Source organism: Triturus cristatus, chromosome 1_1, assembly GCF_964204655.1.
Source record: "Triturus cristatus chromosome 1_1, aTriCri1.1, whole genome shotgun sequence".
In the NCBI taxonomy this organism is placed as follows: Eukaryota; Metazoa; Chordata; class Amphibia; order Caudata; family Salamandridae; genus Triturus; species Triturus cristatus.
In genome coordinates this window covers 2030409-2053660 of record NC_140579.1, presented here as the reverse complement: position 1 = coordinate 2053660, position 23252 = coordinate 2030409, and the positions used below count along the sequence as shown (strand labels likewise).

At 47.2% G+C, this 23252-nt stretch overlaps 1 protein-coding gene across 3 annotated transcripts in view; it reads left to right on the top strand.

Moving 5' to 3' along the window:
• LOC146869047 (chitinase-3-like protein 2) overlaps positions 1–23252 on the top strand; it is a 290781-nt gene that overhangs the window by 38390 nt on the left and 229139 nt on the right. For all 3 annotated transcript variants that reach the window (XM_085642153.1, XM_085642935.1, XM_085641346.1), the window contains exons 3-5: positions 13205–13261; positions 13725–13896; positions 16252–16376. In XM_085642153.1, the coding sequence (XP_085498279.1) occupies positions 13205–13261; positions 13725–13896; positions 16252–16376 (354 nt within the window). The remainder of the gene's footprint in view (positions 1–13204; positions 13262–13724; positions 13897–16251; positions 16377–23252) is intronic.

Below are 23252 nucleotides of genomic sequence, written 5' to 3'. Positions count from 1 at the left end.
AAGAGGCTGTGACAATATAATTGACCATTGTGGGCAGAAGGAAGAGGCAGTGGTCATACAACCATACATGCCAACAGACCCGTTTCAGCCAGGAAACGTCCAATGTTTTTAAGCTCAAATGGGCTTTACTTGATCTGTTTCCTGTCTACAATCTTCTTTTTCAATGTAACTCAAAGGGGAAAATCAATACCCCAGTTTTATTTCAAAATCTCCCTCTTCCCAAATTCAAAATGTTCGCAAGTATGGTACATTGGATCATGGTAGGCAGGAGGAATTGGGGTAGGGACATGGACTCGGATAACAGAGGACAGGAGGGACATGGAGAGGTGCACCAAACTGACCCTACAGGGCAGGCATCAGGGTTTGCAGCAGCACAATACACCACACAGCGCATGCAGGACGGGAATGCAGCACAACAATCCATAGAAAGCAATAGGGAGGGGACAGGACCATGCACATGGACAACAGACAACAGAGGGCAAAGAGGCAATGGTAGCTAGCTGACCATAATGGACAGACAGGAGCGAAAGCTGCAGCATAACAGACCATAAAGGGCAGGAGGGACGGATCAGGGGCATTACAATGGAACCGACAAGCCAGGAGGGAGGGAATAGGGGTCTGCACATGGAAACAGAGGGCTGGGGGCAAGGGGGCAGGGCAGGAGCAGCAAGATGACCATGGAGGTCAGGCAGGATGGGCACTAGAAACAAGACACACCATGGAGATCAACAGTGAGACTATGATGGCATACACACAGACCATGGAGGGAAGGAGGGAGGGGGTCAGGAGCAGCTAGCTGACAACATAGGGAAGGTGGGAGGGGCCATGGCAGCACAGAAGACCATGCATGGCAAGCGGGAGGGTTAGTGGCAGCACAATGGCTATGATGGGCAAGAAGGAAGGTGCAGGGGCATGCACAAAGGACCATGGAGGATAGAAGGGAGGGTCAGGACCTGGGCAAAGACAAGAGAGTTCAGGGGAAGGGGCCTCACAACAGACCGCATGGGGCAGGCAGGAGGAGCAGTTGCAGCACAACAGACCAGGGAGGGCAGAAGGGTGTGGCAGCAAAATGGACCATGGAGGACAGGAGGAAGGGGATAGGGGCATGGCATGTGGACAGGCAGGGTGGAGGTGGCAGGACAGGTTACAGTCATCTGACAATGCTAGGCAGGTGGGAGGGGAGTGGCAGCTCAACAGAACACGCAGAGTAGATAGGAGTGGCAGGTCCATGGAACATGGTGGGCAAAAAGGATGGAGCAGGGGCATGCACAAAGACATCGGAGGGCAGGGGGAAGGAGAATAAGGGCAGCAAGCAAAGCACAGAGGCTAAGCAGGAGGTCAATGATGTGCCATAGAATTGGGCAATGGAGGGCAGGATGAGTGGACTGGTACATTATGCTAAATGCAGGGCAGTGGCAGCACATCAGACCATGCATGGCAGGAGGGAGGAGGCTAGTCCATGGATTCAGACAGCAGAGGATAGGGAGGAGGTGGATGGGGCAGCAAGCTAACTGTTCATAGAAGGTGGGTATTAGGAACTTTATTGTTTTTAAAATGTGTGTCTGTGCGAACTACTTAAAGTATGAACAAGTATGCAGCATAATCTCACTTTTATTCAGGAAGAAGAGGACGTTTGGGACTGTGACTCCGGGCTCACTTGGCAGAAACAACCCCTGACCCTCCACCCCCTCATCGCAAAATGTAATGCCCGTGAAAAGGGTAGGTGGACGCAGTGTTATATAGAACATAGTCCTGAGAGCACGATTGAAAATAAACTAGATATAGTATATGGTATAAACTATGCACCAAAAAGTGTGATACAAGATGAACCGGGGCGTGAAATATAATATGCAATACATAGTGCGCAATGACAGATTCATTTGGAGAGCGCGAGATAGCACAGGCACTAGCGCTTGCTATGTAATATGCGCCTTGGAGTGTAATATGCACAGGGCAGTGTTGTGTAACCTAAGTAGTCTCTAAAGTTGTAATATAAAATATGTGCTGGCGAGTGTAACATTGCATATGCACTGTGACAAAGATATGGATCCCAGATTGTAATATGTATGGCATAGCGCTGTGCTTTATAACATAGGCATCGAGGAAGGCACGTTAGATGGGGCAATATAACCCGTGCGAAGGCAAGTGTGGCATGACATATTCACGGGGTGGTGTTACAGTGCACATGGGCTAGAGAGTGTCATAGCATACTCACTAGCTGGTGGAATACAACACAGAGGTGTGTGGCACTCGGCGGGCACTGGTGGTTGTAACACAGCATTGGGCTCAGCCAGGAGCACGCTGTGACTCAAGTGAGGTTTGTCTCCTTTCCAGAGAGTAAAATAAAGTATTACACATCCGGCGGTGGATGTGTGTTTTATTAACCGTGAGGGGGTTTCTTGCATAGTTAGGTCGAATTTTTGTCGAATCCCTTGGTGTGCATGTGTATTAAATGTGCCCGTCAATAGCTACCCATGTTTGTATAAATAAACGACAAGGGTGTCTACTTGGAGAGTACCCACCAGCGGGGGCGCCGGGATTAGGCACGGTAGGGTGTCAGACATTTCAGAGCTTCACTAGCGGTGTGAATACATTCTACGTGGATTCATTGTATGCATAGTCGCCTTTTAATTAATATCACGCAAATCGTCATTGTGATAGGTACATACGGTTTGTCCAGCATGTCCTAGGTGTTTCTATAAATATATATTTTTAAAAAAAAATAAAAAACAAAGGCCCCGGGGGATGGGGTCCCCGGGGCCATGAGTGGCCTGAGGAGGGGGGCAACACAGCCCCCCTCCTAAAGAATAAAACCATAAATAAAAGGCCATGACCTGGGGGTTGGGGTCCCCGGGGCCTTGGGAGGGCCAAATTATTTTTTTTTTTTCAACAAAAAATTAGGGTGCAGACCCTGGGGGATGGGGTCCCCAGGGCTAATAAATTAGAAAAAGAAAGGGGGCCACACAGCCCTCCTTCTTAAAAAAAAAAATAAAAGACCACGCCCCCTCCTTGCAGCAATCTGCAAACGCGCCCCGTGGCCAGTCGTAAGTTGAGGAATTAATTCCCCTTCAATACTGAGGGTCCCTGAGGGCCAACTAGCCTAACAGGTATCTCCAGTATGCGCCAGGGAGCTGCATTGCAGACAGGTGTTCTGAGGCCACGCCCCTTTTTACACCTCCATGCAACGCAGCTCTGTGGCGCATACTGGAGGTACCTAGTGGGCTAGTTTGACCCTAGGGACCCTTAGGATTCAAGGGGACTTAATCTCTCAACTCAGAACGCCCAAAGGCCCTGTGGCGCGTTTTTAAGTTGGGGAAATAATTCCCTTTCAATCCTGAGGGACCTTGGGGTCCAACTAGCCCACCAGGTGCTTCCAGTAAGCACCACTGCTCTGCGTTGCAGAGAGGTGGTGCAGGCCGTGCCACTTTTTACACCTCTCTGCAACGCAGCTCTGTGGCGCTTACTGGAGGTACCTAGTGGTCTAGTTGGACCCTAGGGACCCTCAGGATTCAAGGGGACTTAATCGCCCAACTTAAAATGGCTACAGGGTGTGTTTACACAGTGGGGAAGGGAGGGGACGGGACATGAGGTGACGTGTTCAAACACGCCCTGTGGTGCGTTTTAAGAGGTAGTTTTAATCCCCTGCCCTATTATATACTAGGAGCTTACAGAGGAGGTCATGCTAATCACAGGGGGACCCCAACACATAGTGTGCCCTAGTGTATGTAGGTGTTTTCACTGTATTCTGAGTGTCTTTTAACATAGCACTGGCTCTAGGACTGGTTAGTCAGACTCAGTTACCACCAGTATCCGTCTGAAAAAGTTGAGGGTACAGGATGATTTTGCAACAAGGCTTGTTTCTGCTCTTCTGTTTGTTCTTTCTGCACGTTATACTTCTTCCTGCACTTTTCTTCGTCTTTGAGGACTTCTGTTGCTTCTTTCTGCATTTCTTTTTTTTCTTTCTGTGCGTTTTTCCTTCTTTCTTCACATGTCCTATCTCTGTAGACATAGCTAGAAATTAGCATTTAAAAAACCTTTGAAATTCACTGGAAAAAACATAGGTTTCAGGCACGTTATAGCTAGGAATTAGCATTTAAAAAACCTTAGAAATTCACTGAAAAAACCATAGGTTTCAGGGGCGTTGTAGTTAGCTGGACTTTTCACTCGTACAAAACCATAGAAATTCCCCCGTTATAGTTAGTTCAGCTAACTATAACTCGCGCGCCCGCAATGCACTGCTGATGACGTCACATATTACATCACTCATGACATGGTCAGTGACATCACTCATGACATCACTCATGACATCGGTCAGTGACATCACTCATGACATCGGTCAGTGACATCACTCATGACATCGGTCAGTGACATCACTCATGACATCGGTCAGTGACATCACTCATGACATCGGTCAGTGACATCACTCATGACATCGGTCAGTGACATCACTCATGACATCGGTCAGTGACATCACTCATGACATCGGTCAGTGACATCACTCATGACATCGGTCAGTGACATCACTCATGACATCGGTCAGTGACATCACTCATGACATCGGTCAGTGACATCACTCATGACATCGGTCAGTGACATCACTCATGACATCGGTCAGTGACATCACTCATGACATCGGTCAGTGACATCGGTCAGTGACATCGGTCAGTGACATCACTCATGACATCGGTCAGTGACATCGGTCAGTGACATCACTCATGACATCGGTCAGTGACATCGGTCAGTGACATCACTCATGACATCGGTCAGTGACATCGGTCAGTGACATCACTCATGACATCGGTCAGTGACATCGGTCAGTGACATCACTCATGACATCGGTCAGTGACATCACTCATGACATCACTCATGACATCACTCATGACATCACTCATGACATCACTCATGACATCACTCATGACATCATCCTTGTGATAGAGTGGCAGACCTCTCCCCCTAATATAACCTTTGATACACACATTCAAAAATAGAAATTAAAATTTTCAAAACAATGGACATACCAATACCAGTTACAACAACCTATTCAGTAATTGTAAGATCCACATCCACTCATTCACCAACAGTCCTATACAGTCACTCATACATGTACTCACTCATCATATGTACTCATACACCTATACATCCTGTTACACAACTCAACTCATCCATAAAGTTACTCACACACATAGTCACTCATGCTAATAAAGAATCAAACATCCATTTACCTGCATATACAGTTATACACACACCACCACACTTACTTCTATAGAAACTTACACATACTTAGTCTTTTTAACAATCACTTATAGAAACACATACTTATTCATACAGGAACTCTTTCAATCTCTCACTCGCTCATATACTCACTTATATACACCAATAGTCACATATACTAGTTTAAAACCTATGTAGTTACTCATAGAGACACTGAGACAGTCATTCACTCACTAACACACCCATTCACACACACATCCACCCATACAGTCCTGCACACATGCTGTCTTCAACACATACAAACAGTGAGTCACTCATTCATGCACCTATGCACTACGTAATATCCCCCACCGAACCATACAGACATCAGACACTTATACTGATACTCAAAAAAACAACTAATCTATATAGACACCCATGTAGCTACTCACCAACCCATGCAGCCACTTATACACAAAGTGAGAGACTGATACAGATATTTACATATTTAAACATTACTCACTAAGCCATGTATTCACTAAGATACACTTAATCAGTCAGTTATACAATTAATTTTTCAAAAACAAATCCTCCATTTAGACACTTCTATTCCCATTTATTCTTCCATCGACCTTGAGATATACATATATAAAACATATGTAATTTTCAGAAAAACACACATTCACTGGATGATGTTATCAGTGATGTCATTTGAGATGTCATCAGTGATGTCACTGACCATGTCATGAGTGATGTAATATGGGACGTCATCAGCAGTGCATTGCGGGCGCGCGAGTTATAGTTAGCTGAACTAACTATAACGGGGGAATTTCTATGGTTTTGTACGAGTGAAAAGTCCAGCGAACTATAACGCCCCTGAAACCTATGTTTTTTTCTGTGAATTTCTAAGGTTTTTTAAATGCTAATTCCTAGCTATAACGTGCCTGAAACCTGTTTTTTCAGTGTTTTTTTTATATATACCAAGATTTGCCCACATGAAGAAGCCGCACATGAGGAGTTAAAGCCCTTTTATTGCAGCAGGTACAGCATACCATCAAACTTCGAGTAAAATTGCCAAAGTTATCACCAGACGTGTTTCAAACTCCATTGCGTCCTTGTTCACAGGCTGTTTGACAGAAGGGAAGCAACAGACTGTCAGTGGAGCACACTGTTAAATACAACCAAGTCCCGCCTTGAATGGGCGGCGGCACAAATGGCCTCCTGGTACTTGTAGTCCACCTTAATGTGTGTGTGTGTGTGTGTGTGTGTATGTGTGTATATATATATATATATATATATATATATATATATATGTATATATATGCAAAAAACAACACCGCCCCACACCGTTGCTCTCTGCAGTGCGGGTGCGCCAATTGCGCGGGCGATAGCGCAATTAATTCCTGCCAAACACCACGTCTCTAGAAAGAACGTGCGGCGCACTCGGGCTCAATCCAAAGAAATTAACTTTATTCGTTCTTCTCCGTGAAGACTAACACACGCGTTCCGGGACCCTGCCCTTCGTCAGTGTTAGTTTGTCAAGTTCAAAACACACATTTAAATAACCAATACAATCATTGGTCAATGGGACTAGCGAGTAACATCGACAAAGGACTTCACAGTTGGCTGACAACAATTCATCGTAACCACAGCGGCCATATTTGAATTGCCGCACAGACATGTAAATCATGTATTATACCTCTTAGTACGTCATTGGATCACAATTAACATCAATGTGTGTACAATGTCATGCCGATAATTATCTAAAGAATTAATTAAACCTGTGCAATTCATGTACTAAGTTTTCAAAGAAAGTATTCGAGTGACCAACCAATGACATGCTAGCTGTATCTGAGGCTAAAAGCATCTTGCTCCCAAAAGCTTGGAATGTACAATTGCGCCCTCCAATGGGTGTAGCCACAGCTCAAATGCTCGTGGTACATATCTAATTAATTGACTACCGGTCCTGTCGATGGTGCTATATCAAATTAAATGTTAAGAAAAGAGAAGGACGAAAAGATAAAGGGCATTCACTCAAACTATGCAAAGTATGTACAAAAATGCATCGGTAATTCAAAGAACGCAAAATTGAGCCCTCCAATGGGCATACTCAATAAAGACAATCAATAAACAAACAGGTAATGGGAGGAGAACACTCAGTTTACAGGCATTACTCAATGACATGATAATGCTATACAGAAGGATGGAAACTGGAAATTGTGCAAGGAAAACTCAGCCAATGAAGGACCATAATTCTTCCTCCATGTTAAGGCCCCCAGGGGTGCGAGTCTGTAATTCAATGATAAAACGCGCCTCTAACTGGCGTAGCTCCCTTACTCTGTCTCCTCCTCTCTCAGTAATGGGGACCTGGTCCAAACAAAAATAGCTAAGTTTATCACTACGGGATTCATGCTTGTCTGCAAAGTGCCTGGCTACAGGGTATGCTGTGTCATGGTTTGTGATTGCCCGTGTGTGCTCCAAAACATGTTTCTTAGCAGGGTGAATCGTACTCCCAATGTATTGGAGACCACACGGGCAAACCAGGCAATAAACAACAAAACTGGTATTGCAGTTGAGGAATTTATTAATACTGCGTGTTCCTATTCTGCCTGGAACACTGTATTCTTTCACTGTTTTGCTGTTTTTACAAGCCTTGCAAGAGGCACATGGATAGAAACCTAACGGAGTGTTTTTGGGAACCTTATCAGTAAAGTGGCTACGTACCAACAAGTCTTTTAATGACTTGCTTTTACGATAAGTCACCTCAGGCTTACAAGATGTATCTTGACCGATGAGGTTATCGGTCTGTAGTATACTCCAATTCTTTTCTACTAGTTTTCTTATAACCCCAGCCTTGGTTGAGTAGCCCAAAATAAGACGGGGACCACCCGGATCCTCTTTTGCTTGGTTCAATTTGGGTTGTTCCATACCAAGGAGGGAGTATCTCTCAATAGATTGCACCTTAAGGGCCGTTTCGCTCAGAAGAGTGTCGGTGTAACCTCTTTGTCTAAACCTTCTGAGCGATTCACTTGCTGCCTGGGTGTAATCTATGGGGAGTGTGCAATTCCTTTTAAGACGCAACAACTCCCCATAAGGAATGCTGTTAATGAGAGACCGTGGATGTTGACTAGTAAAATGTAAAACTGAATTCCCTGCGGTGGGTTTGCGGTAGAGCTTGGTGCAAATTTTCCCATCTGCTACGAATACTGAGAGGTCGAGGAAGGGTACCTCAATCTTGCTCATCAAGCTGGTGAAATGAAGATTCAAAGAGTTAGTATTAAGGATATTGATATATTCTATAGCTTCATCAGGAGTACCCTTCCACACGATGAACAGGTCATCAATGTAGCGTGCCCATAGGGCAATTTTGTCAATCCATGCCTCATTGCCCTCCGACCAGGCCACCTGCTTCTCCCACCAGCCCACGAACAAGTTCGCGTAGCTGGGGGCGAAGCACGTGCCCATTGCGGTACCTTGGGTCTGCAGGTACAGCTGCCCACCAAACAGAAAAATATTGTTGTGCAGACAGAATTCAGCAAATTCAAAAAGCATAGTGTTGTGCATCAGATTTCAGGGGTCTTGCTTTAAGAAAATATTGGAGTGCCCCTAAACCGTCAGTGTGTGCTATACAAGTGTATAAACTGGTTATGTGCATAGTGATAAGCACAAAGTCCGGTTCCCAATGTATTTCCTGAATGCGTTTAATGAAATCTGTAGTATCCTGGATGTAAGAACTTAAATCCTTGACCAGAGGGAACAAGAAATGATCGACATAGATAGAAACTTTCTCGAGTAGACTCTCCTTGCTGGAAACAATGGGACGTCCTGGAGGTCTCAGGGTGTCCTTATGGATTTTAGGTAAATGGTAAAATGTAGGTAGAACCGGACTGTCCACTTTGAGGAACTGAAATTCATCTTCCTCCAGGATGCCACTGTTCCTCCATTTATCCAGCAGATTGTAAAGTGCTAACACACTGGTGTTATACCTCTCCCTTTGGATTTGTAAATAGCTTGAAGAGTCACCCAAAAGACGTAGGGCTTCGCCTCGGTAGAAATCTTTGGACATAACGACAACATTGCCGCCCTTGTCGGCTTGTTTGATAACAATGCCAGTGTCTTCTCTAAGGGTCTTAACTGCTGTCCATTGGGCTTTCGACAGGTTGAAAAGGCGTTTTTTAGTGTGTTGTTGAGGTTTATCTTGCATGCGTAGTGTGTTCAGATCCTTGATCATAGAATCGTGAAAGCAATCAATTGCATCAAAAGGCATTTTCGGGATAAACCTTGATTTCTTTTTGAATTTGCTTTTGCCACTAGTTTGTCCAATCCCAAGATGCGGGAGTCCCTCCGGCTCATTTGTTCTCATTTCCATTTGTAAATCATGCAAGGCTTGAAGTGCCTCTGAGTCATGTCCTGTGAGCTCGTCCGTTGATAGACCTGCTGAGGTTGGAGAGGGCAAGGTTGGATGCAATTTGAAAGTTTTCTGTAACTTTAATTTACGTATGAAACAGTATAAATCAATTCGTGTTTGTACATAATCCCATTCTGAAGTTGGACAGAATGTGAGACCTTTCTCGAGAACTGAGATTTCATCCTGGGTCAGTGTTCTCGTGGAAAGATTAATTACTGTTTGCTTATTTATTTCCTGTTGATCCCCCGCTTGCCTCTCGTCGTTCGGGGTGCTCCGCCCCCTCTTCCGTTTCTTGCCCCCTCTCCTGGTTTTCCGACGCTTCGGTCTGGGGGTTTCACTCGTTGCGGATACCTTCTCCATGATTCTTTCATGATTTCGTATTCCCTGGGAAAATCCGGTTCCCTGCCGCCACTCGCACCTTGGTCCGACGGAGTGACTTCAATTTCTGCTTGTTCGATTTCAACCTCAGACTCAGATGTATCCCTTTGGTCCACTACTCTGTTCCTAGAGGTTGCCGACTGTAGGGTTTTCCTCGGTGCATCATACTTCCTGGCAAACGTCAGAACTCTCCCCGATTCATAATCGTGTTGGTCTCTCGCAAACTTGCTTTGTTTGCGCCTTTTAATGTCATTTTAGTATGAAATCAATCTACTTTTCATTTGACTTCTCAGATTTTCTACCTCCGAGTGTTCCCCCAGAGTAGAGATGCTGCTCAATCTCATTGATTTCATCCAGGAGTTTAGTTCTGTCGCTTTTGGCGTATGTAATCAATATTTGTACCATTCCTTTGGAAGATGCCACCGTATGCTCTGCCCAGTCTTTTAGTAAATTAGGGTCCGGATTTTCATATGAAGGGATGGTATAAATCCGGAGTCCCCGAGGTATACGGCCCACATCCAGATACCTCTGTAGGGAGGTCGCCTCCCACCACTTCCTGATTTCTTTTTCATAGGTGCGTTCCAACTTCGTGAACCACCCTTTCAAATTCTCTGGCCTCCTGTCAGTACCTGTGCCTGCATCCGAAACCAAACCAGATGCAGCGCCCTGAAAGACCAATTCGGCTGCTTCCAATCTTTCAGCATCGCTGAACATTGTTCTTCACGGAAGCGAACGAGGTAATATGAATATATTGAGACTGCAATATCGGCGATAATCACCGGAGCCACTGCGCACTTGCCGTATATCACCTTAATTGTAATGAAGGCATTACTCGCTAAGCCATGTATTCACTAAGATACACTTAATCAGTCAGTTATACAATTAATTTTTCACAAACAAATCATCCATTTAGACACTTCTATTCCCATTTATTCTTCCATCGACCTTGAGATATACATATATAAAACATATGTAATTTTCAGAAAAACACACATTCACTGGATGATGTTATCAGTGATGTCATTTGAGATGTCATCAGTGATGTCACTGACCATGTCATGAGTGATGTAATATGGGACGTCATCAGCAGTGCATTGCGGGCGCGCGAGTTATAGTTAGCTGAACTAACTATAACGGGGGAATTTCTATGGTTTTGTACGAGTGAAAAGTCCAGCGAACTAGAACGCCCCTGAAACCTATGGTTTTTTCTGTGAATTTCTAAGGTTTTTTAAATGCTAATTCCTAGCTATAACGTGCCTGAAACCTGTTTTTTCAGTTTTTTTTTATATATATACCAAGATTTGCCCACATGAAGAAGCCGCACATGAGGAGTTAAAGCCCTTTTATTGCAGCAGGTACAGCATACCATCAAACTTCGAGTAAAATTGCCAAAGTTATCACCAGACGTGTTTCAAACTCCATTGAGTCCTTGTTCACAGGCTGTTTGACAGAAGGGAAGCAACAGACTGTCAGTGGAGCACACTGTTAAATACAACCAAGTCCCGCCTTGAATGGGCGGCGGCACCAATAGCCTCCTGGTACTTGTAGTCCACCTTAATGTGTGTGTGTGTGTGTGTGTGTATGTATGTATGTATGTGTATATATATATATATATATATATATATATATAATCACACTGTGGTTAACAGGAAAATTGCCCTGCTCTTCACGTATCTCAGATACTGGTCCCCACCAGTATTCTTTATATTAGTATATCAAAAACCATCACTGAGATATATACACATTAGACATCAATAAAAATCAAATCTTCTTGGTTCATTTCTTTTTGTGTTTATTTATTTTTTCTTAAGCAGTCAAAATATAGCCGCAGTCTGTACAAAGCCAACCTGTATTTCACGCTCCACTGCGCTTCTTCAGGGCTGTTTACAAACATAGAACATTACATTTGGAATCTAAACAAAATACAACTTGAAGTTCAGCGTAGTAAATTTATTTAACACACTGAGATCTATACAATTACGAATTATATTTGCCTCCATGTTCTCTATACCTTCTCCTTTAGGGGCTACAGAAACCATACTACCACTGGTATTCCCAGGCAGTCTCCCATCCAGGTACTAACCAGGCCTGACCCTGCTTAGCTTCAGAAATCAATTGAGCACATATCTTCCTTCTCCACAAGCAGTTAGCCTAACACCTTTTTTCTTTTACCAAACCTATACATCGATTTATCTATTTATTTAGGCAAATAAAAAAAAAAAATAAAGCTCATTTACCTTTTTATAGTCTCTTGATTTTGCTTTTCTTTTTTCATCTTCTAAAGTTAGCACTTGTACTTGCACAAAAAGAATTTTAAATTGGTGAAAATATATTATCATTATTTGAACTCTAGTAAGGACTTCCAACTAGTTGTCTTTAAATATTTATTTATTTCATTATTTAATTCCATAAGTCTCACCTTCTAACGATTTTAATCTCCAAGTTCATCATTGTCAGTATTTCTGAATGTATTAAGTTCCCCTTGATAAGGTCTGTGAAAGTAAATAAAACACTTATAAATTCCATTTCTATTGGTACTCTTTTGGCAATTGATTCACTAGCCACTCTATCATCTCCTTAATACACTATATATTAGAGGCAGAGATTATGTCCTTACACTTATAAATCCCTTAAAACCAGCAGTTCCCTCCCCAATGAAGTTATAGTCAATCAAGTTAGAGAATATTATATAACGTATCCACTATGGGGAGACTGATACTATTTAAGGATAGAGGAACCCAATGATATACTCTCTACCTTGATATTTATTCACTGAAAAAAACACAGGTTACAGGCTCAGATTTCACTCATACAAACCATTTTAAATGAACGGCCATTCAGTTGACCTGTGTTAGAAATGGTGTTGCTCAGTAGTACACGAAAAATAGTAATTTAGCTTAGTATATATCTATACGTTTCAAAAGCGTTTGTGAAACGCACTCAGTGGAGGATGTCATCCGTGATGTCATTTGTGATGTAATGAATGATGTTACTGACCATGTCATGAGTGATGTAATATGTGAGGTTATTAGCAGTGCATTGCGGGAGCATGAGTTATAGTTAGCTCAGGTAATTATAACTGTTGAATTAAAATGGTTTTGTACGAGTGGAATCTGAGCCTAACTATAACGTCCTTACAAGTGTCTCTGGAGGTGATATTGTTAAACTTCTTGGGTGAGATTTTACACAGACTGTCATCATTCTAAATAATAGTGTTTTGCTCCATAGGAATCCCGAACTTCTCACTCTGTTGGCGATTGGAGGATGGACCTTTGGCACGGGAAAGTAAGAGCTGCTTTTAGAATCAGAATGTTCTACTTTGGGATGCGAGTGTGGTCAGTGATCTACATTGACAAACCAACAGAGTTGGGAGGAGATAGTGAGTAAGATTATGAAGGAGACAGTGAAGTCTGAGCAGATGTTCCATGAAGTTAGAGAAGGGAATATTCAGTGAGATTAGAGATGGGACATGGGTCTAAACTCAGGGCTGAAAGGGGACGTATAAAGTGAAGTTGTAGATGATTACTGAAATTTGTGATTGTACTTCTGTTCAAGTGGTAGACTGAAGCTGGGGATTATAGTCCTAATATTTAATGAGGTTTCAAGCTTTCATTGAAGTTGAAATTGATGAGTAAAGTCACAAAGTTAGAAATGTCAATACTGATTACCACAGTGATTGCAGTTGACCATCCAGGGTATAAAATATGTCCATGTTGCAAGAGCACCTTGTGATTGATCAGTTTTGTAGATTCACAGCTATGTCTGCCTCTGTGGCGAACCGTAAAATATTCATTGAGTCGGTGATTGACTGGCTGCGTTTGTATGGATTCGACGGACTGCACCTGTATTGGCCGTACCCAGGGAATGCGGACAGAGGGAGCCTTCCAGAGGACAAGCAGCGCTTCACCGTCCTGGTTCAGGTCAGAGAACATGTATAACGTTGAAATCTATGCAGAGACTGCCCTACCTGTAGGGAGCAGCTGAGGCCATTCCTAAAACCTGTCAAAGGCGAAGTAAATGGCTAAAATCTGATTAACTTGTCATTAGAAGCCATTTTAGATAGCAGGGGGTTGTGTTATCATATTGAGATTGTACAATATGCCCATACCTTCGAAAGGATAGTAGAGCTGGGACAGAGCCAGTGATTGGCACACGTTCAACTCTCTGTGCTGTCATATTGGCTAATTCATCACACACTGCCCATGTTCCTTCTAGCCCCGCTCGCTGTGTCCAAGAGCCTCCCTCGCCTATGTATAGCCTCAGCTTCTCACAAGGACCATTGATGCCCATTGCCTCACCCTATATTTCTACTCCATGCAAGCCGCTCATACGGTCTACCCATGCAGCTGTGGTTGTGTCTTACTCCTCAAACTGTCTCTCCATCGACCCTCTATCCCCTGCAATTCACATATTTTTCCATGTATCCTTGGACCCCTTTCACTGCATCCATTTGGCCCCGGCTCCTCACACTGGGACAAATTCCCAAACATCTGACTGCGTCTATAGCGGACGGACACACAAAGATTCACAAACCCTGAAGCAGCTCTAAAAATGGATTCACAGAGACTGGATGGCCATCGTCTTGCATGCACTTTTCTGAGAGAGAGCTCTTTAAACTTATGAGCAAACAGTAATCCTTGTGCTGCAGTGAGAATGATTGCACTCCTGAGGTGAGTGTGCTGTTTATAGATGGCAGAGAGTGAAAGTGCACATGTGGGAGGTGTTCGTCGTGTGCTCTGGTGACAGAGCGCAGTGTTGCACTCCTGAGGTGAGTGTGCTGTTTATAGATGGCAGAGAGTGAAAGTGCACATGTGGGAGGTGTTCGTCGTGTGCTCTGGTGACAGAGCGCAGTGTTGCACTCCTGAGGTGAGTGTGCTGTTTATAGATGGCAGAGAGTGAAAGTGCACATGTGGGAGGTGTTCGTCGTGTGCTCTGGTGACAGAGAGCAGTGTTGCACTCCTGAGGTGAGTGTGCTCTTTATAGATGGCAGAGAGTGAAAGTTAGGAAAGCAGTGGACCTGATAGCAGGGCGTACAGATAGGTGGCCCATGGATGTAACTCTCGCCCTCGTCCTGAGAGCCCGGGGTGTGATGGGAGTCTCACTTCAAGGTGTATGAGGGCTGAGTTAATGGAAGCGAGAGACACCCCACAAGGCAACACAGAACTGGTGGCAGAGAGAGTGCGAGCAAGACCGAGAGATGTCCCAGGTGCTGTTTCTACTCCCGGTTACTAAGGTGACTACAGGCAAGGAGACAAGAATCTGTGGCATTAAAAGACGAGTTCTGCTATGGCTTGTTATATCAGCGTGTACATTTATGCAAGCCCCTGTTTGTCAGCAGACACACACCAGAAGCATACACTCCTGCTGGTCACCGGCTCAGAAGCGAGGGCAGCTCATGACGAGCGCTGTGCTGATTATGTATAATTAACAGCAGCGACGCTCGTGATGAGCTCCGTGATGATTATGGATGTGCAAGTGGGGCCTTAAAAAGAAAGTTCCCTTTGGACAAACATGAACAAAGAGTGGATGAAAACTGCAATTAGGCGGTGCTGCTTCCGAAATAAACGGAAGTGACGCATCGGATCTACAGCCAATAATAAGCCCGCATAGAAAAGCAATGCCAGAGTTTACTAATGGCAAGCGGCAGGAGAAATTACCAGGCAATAGGTGGAGTTTCACCCCTGATACAGATAACTTGATGTCTCGGAGAGACAGCGCATGCGCGCTGCCTAGACGAGACATAAAAACGAGGAGAAAAGTATTTCTCCTCGTCGCACCTCCTTATGCCTCCCATGGGTAGGTGTAGGATTCTGGCGCCTTCCCAGGTTTAAAAAATGTTGTAAATCTGGGAATGCCTCAAGTTGCATGGATGTGACGGGGGAACACTCGCAGCAACACCAGTGGAACTACCCTTTCACGCAGTTATGTGTGAAAGGGAAACATTTTTACAAAGCCATGAAAAGTCATGCAGGGTGACTTTACATGGACGTGTAAATATGGGGAAGGCCATTGTGCTGCCAGTGCATCGATAAATGTGATGCACTGGTGGTGCAGTGGGCTAGTAAATAAGCCCCTCGAACAGGTCATGGAACAGGAAGATGGTAAGGGAGGAGTGACATTGTAGGTGAACAAGTGAAGCGGTGAGAAGGTTTCACATTAACCCAGGTCCCCTAAGTTAGTGTATTGATCATGGTGACGTACTGTTGCAGACAAATATCCTTTGCAGGTTAGTGGAATGCATAACAATTGTGACTCTTGTCTGTATTTTTCACCAGGAACTGCTTGAAGCTTTTGAAACCGAAGGCAAAGAGACAGGGCGCCCCAGACTGCTTGTCACTGCGGCTGTGTCTGGTGCCAAAGAAGCCATTGACACCGGATACGAAATTAAAAAAATTGGAGAGTAAGTACCCCAAATGGAGCGGACGGCTAACGTCAAAAGGAAACTGATGCAACCTTTCACTTTAGGAAGACATTTCATGCACACACAGGGCTTTCACTGAGGGTCTCTCTGAAGTGCAAACCAGTGGGTTGGGTTTGATATCCTTACTCTCTCGTTCCATCTGAAGGATCCACTCGTCTGACTTTTCACCTGTTTTACCTTGTGTGCCAAAGACCTCTTGTTGGCACCTTCCGTAGGGTGGATGGGAGTAACCCCACAGTAGGGGCGATGGCCATGGAGTTGGCTTGTGGAGGCTGATTAATCTTGGTGGAGTAATAGCACCCGGTACCTAGTTTGGGAAATTTCCTTTTAACTTATGACAATGAAAAGTTATTGGTGTCTGTAGCCTTCGTGTGGCACATGGAGCTTGTAAGTTTTTTGAGGCGGTGTGCCATCTCCTCTGAGTGATGGCGCTTATCTCCAGTCCTAGGCAGTGAGTGGCGACCGCTCTGTGATGGGCACTGCCATGTATTGCTGATGTCTCAGGGCCTTGGGTTCTACAGCACTAGGAAACATGAGGCCAGGCAGTTTTAACACTTGCCACTGTTGGGAACTTTCCAACATGTGCATGCTGCCAGTGTCTGTCTTCCGGTGAAATCTCTACCTAATGGTGTTTATACAGACATCCGCATAACTACACTTCCGGATCATTTTGTCAGAGCTCCTCTTTGGTGACTGTTAGAGTCGGGGATCTCTGGTTGGCGCAAGGTTGCCCTTGTGTCAAGCAGGAACCCTCTCCTCCACGTCAGGGCGCAGGATAACCCCTCGCGAATGACCCTTGCTCACCCTCTAGGTGCGTGGCGTGAGCAGCCAAGGCGATTCCTCAGGCGTTGTTGGTTAAGCACTTACAATCATACACACAGTAAATACATCAATCCCCCCAGAAACGGACACCAGACTTGGATATATATAAAAATACGATTCTTTTGTTCTTTAGCGCCAGGGGGCCTAGGCCTGGCTCAGTCCAGTTCTGGAGCACTCTGTTATGGTGACTCTGCTCTTTCCTTTCAGCAGCAGGGCAGAGACATCAGCCGCCCCACAGGGGGTGGCGCCGGCTTTGTGGTGGCAGAGCACAGGTCTATTCAAGAGTCAAGGTGTACTCCTCCCACCCATCCAGGTGTAATCTCTCTACCCACCACCTGGCAGCCAACCTGTCTCTGGGGATCCCCCCACCCTGCTCCTTACTGTTGCCAGGCAGAACACATACACACAGCAGAGGCGGACTGAGATGGTCAGGTCAGTAAATACTAACTTTCTAAAAGTAGTATTTACAAACCCAGGATATTAAAATAAACTTGACTACAAGAAGTATCTTATCATCCTGAGTTCAGGCATACCAAACTTGACACTCTACCATGCTCTCTGAGTCCACTGGGGTCACAGCGTTGGCGTGATCCCAGCAGCCCATTCTGGCCTAAGGAGAGCAGGTAGCCTTCAATAGTGAAAAACGACAAGGGCTGTAATTCACTACTAAGACATGCCACACACATCAGGGCATGTCCTACCTTATGCCTACAATGCACCCTGCCCTCGGGCCTACCAGAGGGGTGGCTAACATGTAGGTAAGGGAAGGTTTAGGGACTGGCAAGTGGGGGCACTTGCGCAGTCAGCGCGACGGTCCCGGACCGCGCACAGGGTCGGCGGTGGCAGACCCTAGACACACTTTACAAGGCCGCTTCCGTGGGTGGCGCAACCAGCGCTGCAAGCCCACCAGCAGCATTGGCATTCACAAGCCCTGGCACCCCTGGTGCACTTTACTGGGGACTGACAGTGAATCCAATAAACCAATCATGAACATCAATTACAGGTACACTTTACTTAGGGAGCACTTGCACTGCGGCACGGATTAGCCGTGGCGCAGTGCCCTGAGCGGACAACACCAGCAAAACAGTCGAGGCACACCATCAAAAAAGTGGAAGGGAAACTCACGCCAAGGTGCCAGGTCTAACACGTGTCCCCTCCAGCTGAAATGTGGGGAGAACTACCCTTGCCCAGGGGGTTCCTCGTCACTAAGGCGGAAATACCTGGACAGACCGTCAGCGTTGGCGTGATCTGTACCAGGACGGTGTTCCACCGTAAAGTCCATACCCTGTAGGGAGATGGACCACCTCAACAGCTTCGGGTTTTCACCCCTCATTTGCATCAACCATCTGAGGGGCCTGTGGTCCGTCTGAACCCGGAAGTGAGACCCAAACAAGTAGGGTCTTAGCTTCTTCAGCGCCCAGACCACAGCAAATGCTTCTCGCTCAATTGCACTCCACCTACTTTCCCGTGGAAGTAACCTCCTACTGATGAAGGCTACGGGTTGGTCCCAGCCCTCCTCAGTCATCTGTGAAAGAACAGCCCCCACACCATGCTCTGAAGCGTCTGTCTGGACTAGGAATTCCTTGGAGAAGTCAGGGGCCAAGAGCACGGGCGCCGTGCACATGGCAGTCTTCAGGGTGTCGAAAGCTTTCTGACAGGTGTCAGTCCAAATCACGTTCCTGGGCTGCTTCTTCGAAGTCAGCTCTGTCAAGGGGGCAACGATCGTTCCATAGCCCTTGACAAACCTCCTGTAGTACCCAGTGAGCCCCAGGAAGGCCCTCACTGCGGTCTGTGTCTTGGGGGGTTCCCAAGCCAGGATGGTCTCGATTTTGGGTTGCAAGGGTGCCACCTTGCCACTCCCCACTTGGTGTCCCAAGTACACCACGGAACCCTGCCCGATCTGGCACTTGCTTGCCTTGATCGTGAGGCCTGCTCGGCGCAGCGCCATCAACACTTCCCAGAGGTGGCGCAGGTGTTCAGGCCAGGTGGCACTGAACACTGCGATGTCATCCAGGTAGGCGGCACTGAACGCATCCAGCCCAACCAGTACCTGGTTGACCAACCTCTGAAAGGTGGCAGGGGCATTCTTCATCCCAAATGGCATGACTCGGAACTGGAAGTGCCCATCTGGTGTAGAGAATGCGGACCTCTCTTTGGCCCCATCGGTCAAGGCGATCTGCCAGTACCCAGACGTTAAATCAAACGTACTGAGGAACCGGGCAGCCCCCAGCCGATCAATGAGCTCATCAGCTCTGGGGATGGGGTGCGCGTCAGTCTTCGTGACTGAATTGAGTCCTCTGTAGTCCACACAGAACCGGAGTTCAGGTGTGGCTCCCGGCGCAGCAGCCTTTGGGACCAAGACCACGGGGCTGGACCAAGGACTGCTGGAGGACTCAACCACCCCTAGCGCAAGCATTTTGGAGACCTCCTCCTTAATGCAAGCTCTGACCCTGTCAGTTACCCTGTAAGCCTTGTGCTTCACGGGTAAGCTGTCTCCTGTGTCCACATCATGGACGCACCAATCTGTGACACCAGGAACCAGGGAGAATTGGTCGGAAAATTGTCCCAGCAAGTGGCGGCAGTCTTCCTGTTGTTCGGGCGTCAGGGTGGGTGAGAGGTTAACTCCATCCACTGACCCATCTTTCTCAGAGGCCACTAAGAGGTCAGGAAGAGGCTCGGTCTCCTCTTCCATTCCATCATCAGTGGCCAGCAGCATGCCCACTTCGGTCCTCTCTAAGTGGGGCTTAAGGCGGTTAACATGTAGGACCCTCAAAGGGTTCCTGGGAGTCTGCATGTCCACCAAGTAGGTGATAGGACTTTTGCGCTCCACAACCTCAAATGGACCTGTCCACTTATCCTGAAGTGCACAAGGCTCCACTGGGGCCAAGACCCACACCTTTTGTCCAGGTTGAAGCTCTACCAGAGTGGCATTCCGGTCGTACCACCGCTTCATCTCCTCCTGGCTGGCTTCCAGATTTGCCTCAGCAAGTTGCCTGAAACGCCGAGTCTGGTTTCGGAAGGCCAGCATGTAACTATATACACTCTGGGGAGGTTTCCTGGGAGATTGCTCCCAGCCTTCCTTTACCAAACTCAGAGGTCCTCTTACCGGGTGACCATACAGAAGCTCAAAGGGGCTGAATCCTAGAGACTTCTGTGGCACCTCTCGGTAAGCGAAGAGCAGGCATGGCAAGAGGACGTCCCACTTACGCCTCATTGGACCGTCCAGGCCCATGATCATGCCTTTGAGGGTTCGGTTGAATCTCTCAACCAACCCATTTCCTTGGGGGTGGTAAGGAGTGGTGAACTTGTAAGTTACCCCACACTCCTTCCACAGGGATTTCATATATGTGGATATGAAATTGGTCCCCCTGTCGCTCACCACCTCTAGAGGGAATCCCACTCGGGAGAAAATTCCCATCAGTGCCCGTCCCACCACGGGGGCCGTCACTGTCCTCAGAGGGATGGCTTCAGGGTACCGGGTGGCATGGTCCACCAAGACCAGGATGAACCTGTTGCCCAGGGCTGTCTTGGGGTCCAGAGGCCCCACAATGTCAATACCCACTCGTTGGAATGGCGTACCGACCACCGGGAAAGGTTGCAGAGGAGCCTTGTGCTTCCCTCCGCTCTTACCACTTGCCTGGCAAGTCTGACAGGTTCTGCAGTAGGAATCTGAATTCTTATGCATTTGGGGCCAGTAAAAGTGGGTGACAAGCCTGTCATAGGTCTTGTCCATCCCCAAATGTCCTGCTAACGGCACATCATGAGCCAGCCCCAGTAGGAAGGTTCTGAACTTCTGGGGTACCACCAGCACACGGGCTGACCCAGGTTCAGCAGCCTTAGGCTCGGAATACAGGAGGTCACTCTCCCAGTATACGTAGTGTGTTTTGGCCTGAACACCATTGGCCTGGTCTGCAGCCTGTTGCCGCATACCCACGAGAGAAGGGCATTCTTTCTGCTCCCTGCAGAATTCCTCCCTGGAGGGACCTCCTTCTTGCTGCCAATGGGTCAGCTCAGGCAGATCTCCCAGTTCGGCAATCTGTTCCCCGGTAGGCTCCAGAGCATCCCCCTCAGGGTCTACTTCCTCCTGGGCCGTGGGAACTTCGGGGGCCGGTTTCCCGCGCCTCCTGCGCCTTCTCCCTAAGGCCGGTTCCTGGACCTCTCCCTCAGGCTCCAGGACCCTCCCAACACCCCTACTGGCTGCCATGGACCGGGTGGTCACGCACGCCCAGTCGGGTAGACCCACCATCCTCAGATGCGTGGTCTTCTCCACCTTTTCCCAAGGGGAACTCTCCAGGTCGTTCCCTAGCAGACAATCTACAGGCATGTCAGTTCTCACAGCGACTTGTAGAGTACCAGAGACCTCCCCCCACTCAAAGGGAACTTGAGCCATTGGACAACGACTCTCTACGTTGTCAGCATTGACAACCCTACAGTAGGCATTGGGTACAATCTGCTCTTGAGACACCAGGTGTTGCCTCACCGAGGTCACGCTGGCTCCTGTATCTCTAAGAGCCTCCACCTTCTTTCCATTGATGGTCACCACCTGCCCATATTTCTTAGTGTTAGAGGGCAGGTAGGTTACAGGGACCATCTCACTGTCTCCTAGCGAGACTAGGGTCATCTGCCCGGGACCCCCACCCTCCTGGACTGCTACTTCCTCCCCAAAGTTAACACTAGCTACTTGCCGGGGTGGAGCACCAGTGGGTGCGGTCCTACCAAACAGGCGACACTTAGGATCAGAGGCAATGTGACCCGGATCGCCACACTTATAACAATTGAAGGGCCCCTTTGGAACAGGTCTACCTGTTGGGGCCCCGTTCTGCTGCGGGGTTGGGGGAGGCTGAGAACCCTTCTGCTGGTTCCCTTGGGAATTACTTTGGGGGCCTTTTTGGAACCCCTTCTGTTTACCCTTGTCCCCCCCACTCTTCTGCTGGGGACCCTGCCCACCTTTGGCGGAGTCTCCCACTTGACCCTTGTGGACCCTGGTGCTGAGCCAGCGGTCCGCCTCCTCAGCAAGCTTCCTCGGGTTGGACAGCTTGCTATCAATCAGGTGCTGGCGTAGCTCAGGAAAACATTGACTGGACAAGTGCTCCCATGCAATTAAATCAAGCAGCCCTTGATAATCATTCACTTTGCTACCCTTCACCCAACCATCCAGTGCTCTGCAGAAAAAGGTCACATATTCCACATACATACACTCAGGGATCTTCTTGGTCTCCCTGAACCTCTGTCGATATAGCTCCGGAGTTAACCCATACCTGGTCATTAAAGCTTCCTTCATATGGGGGTATGAGGTTTGGACTTCTAAGGGCAAATCTAACAGTGTGTCCCGCCCTTCAGCAAGGAACCTTCCCCACAACCCCGCTCCCCAGTCTTTCTCAGGGACCCGGTGTGAGGACATGGCCACCTCGTAGGCCCTAAACCACTGCCCTATGTCATCCTTTCTGAAATACTCCTTTACTACATCTTTGGGGATGTACACCTTGGACTCTACCTGCGCTGGTGGAGTGCTGCCACCAGAAGGAGCGGTATCCAAACTTTTCGCCTTCAGCTCCAACTCCTTCAATCTGATATCATGATCCATTTGGCGTTGTTGTGCCTCCAGGGCCAACTTCTGCTTTTCCATTTCCATCTGTCCTGCCAACTTTGCCATCTCCATTGCATGCGCCCTGTCTGCTGCCCTGTCTGCCAGCTCCTCTGGCGACCGGACTCTGCTGGGCTCCTCAAGATTGTCGGGCGGAACGATGTCCCCTGCATTCCGTAGGTCTCGTGACTCCTTCCAGGCTCTCAACGCCTTGGTGTACTGGGGCTTCCTCTTGCATCCAGCATGGGGGACTCTGAATTGTACACTGTAGCCTTTCAATTGCTCCATCGTGTAGCCTTCCAGTCTCTCCCAATCCACCTCATCGATTCCAGAAATCACAGAGAGTGCTCTCCCAGCGGAGTGTGAGCCAGGCATGGTTGCAGTAATGGCAGATGTCTCAACAAAGTTCAGAAAATGAAAACCTGTGGCTGCGTTACTTGGTCTGCTCT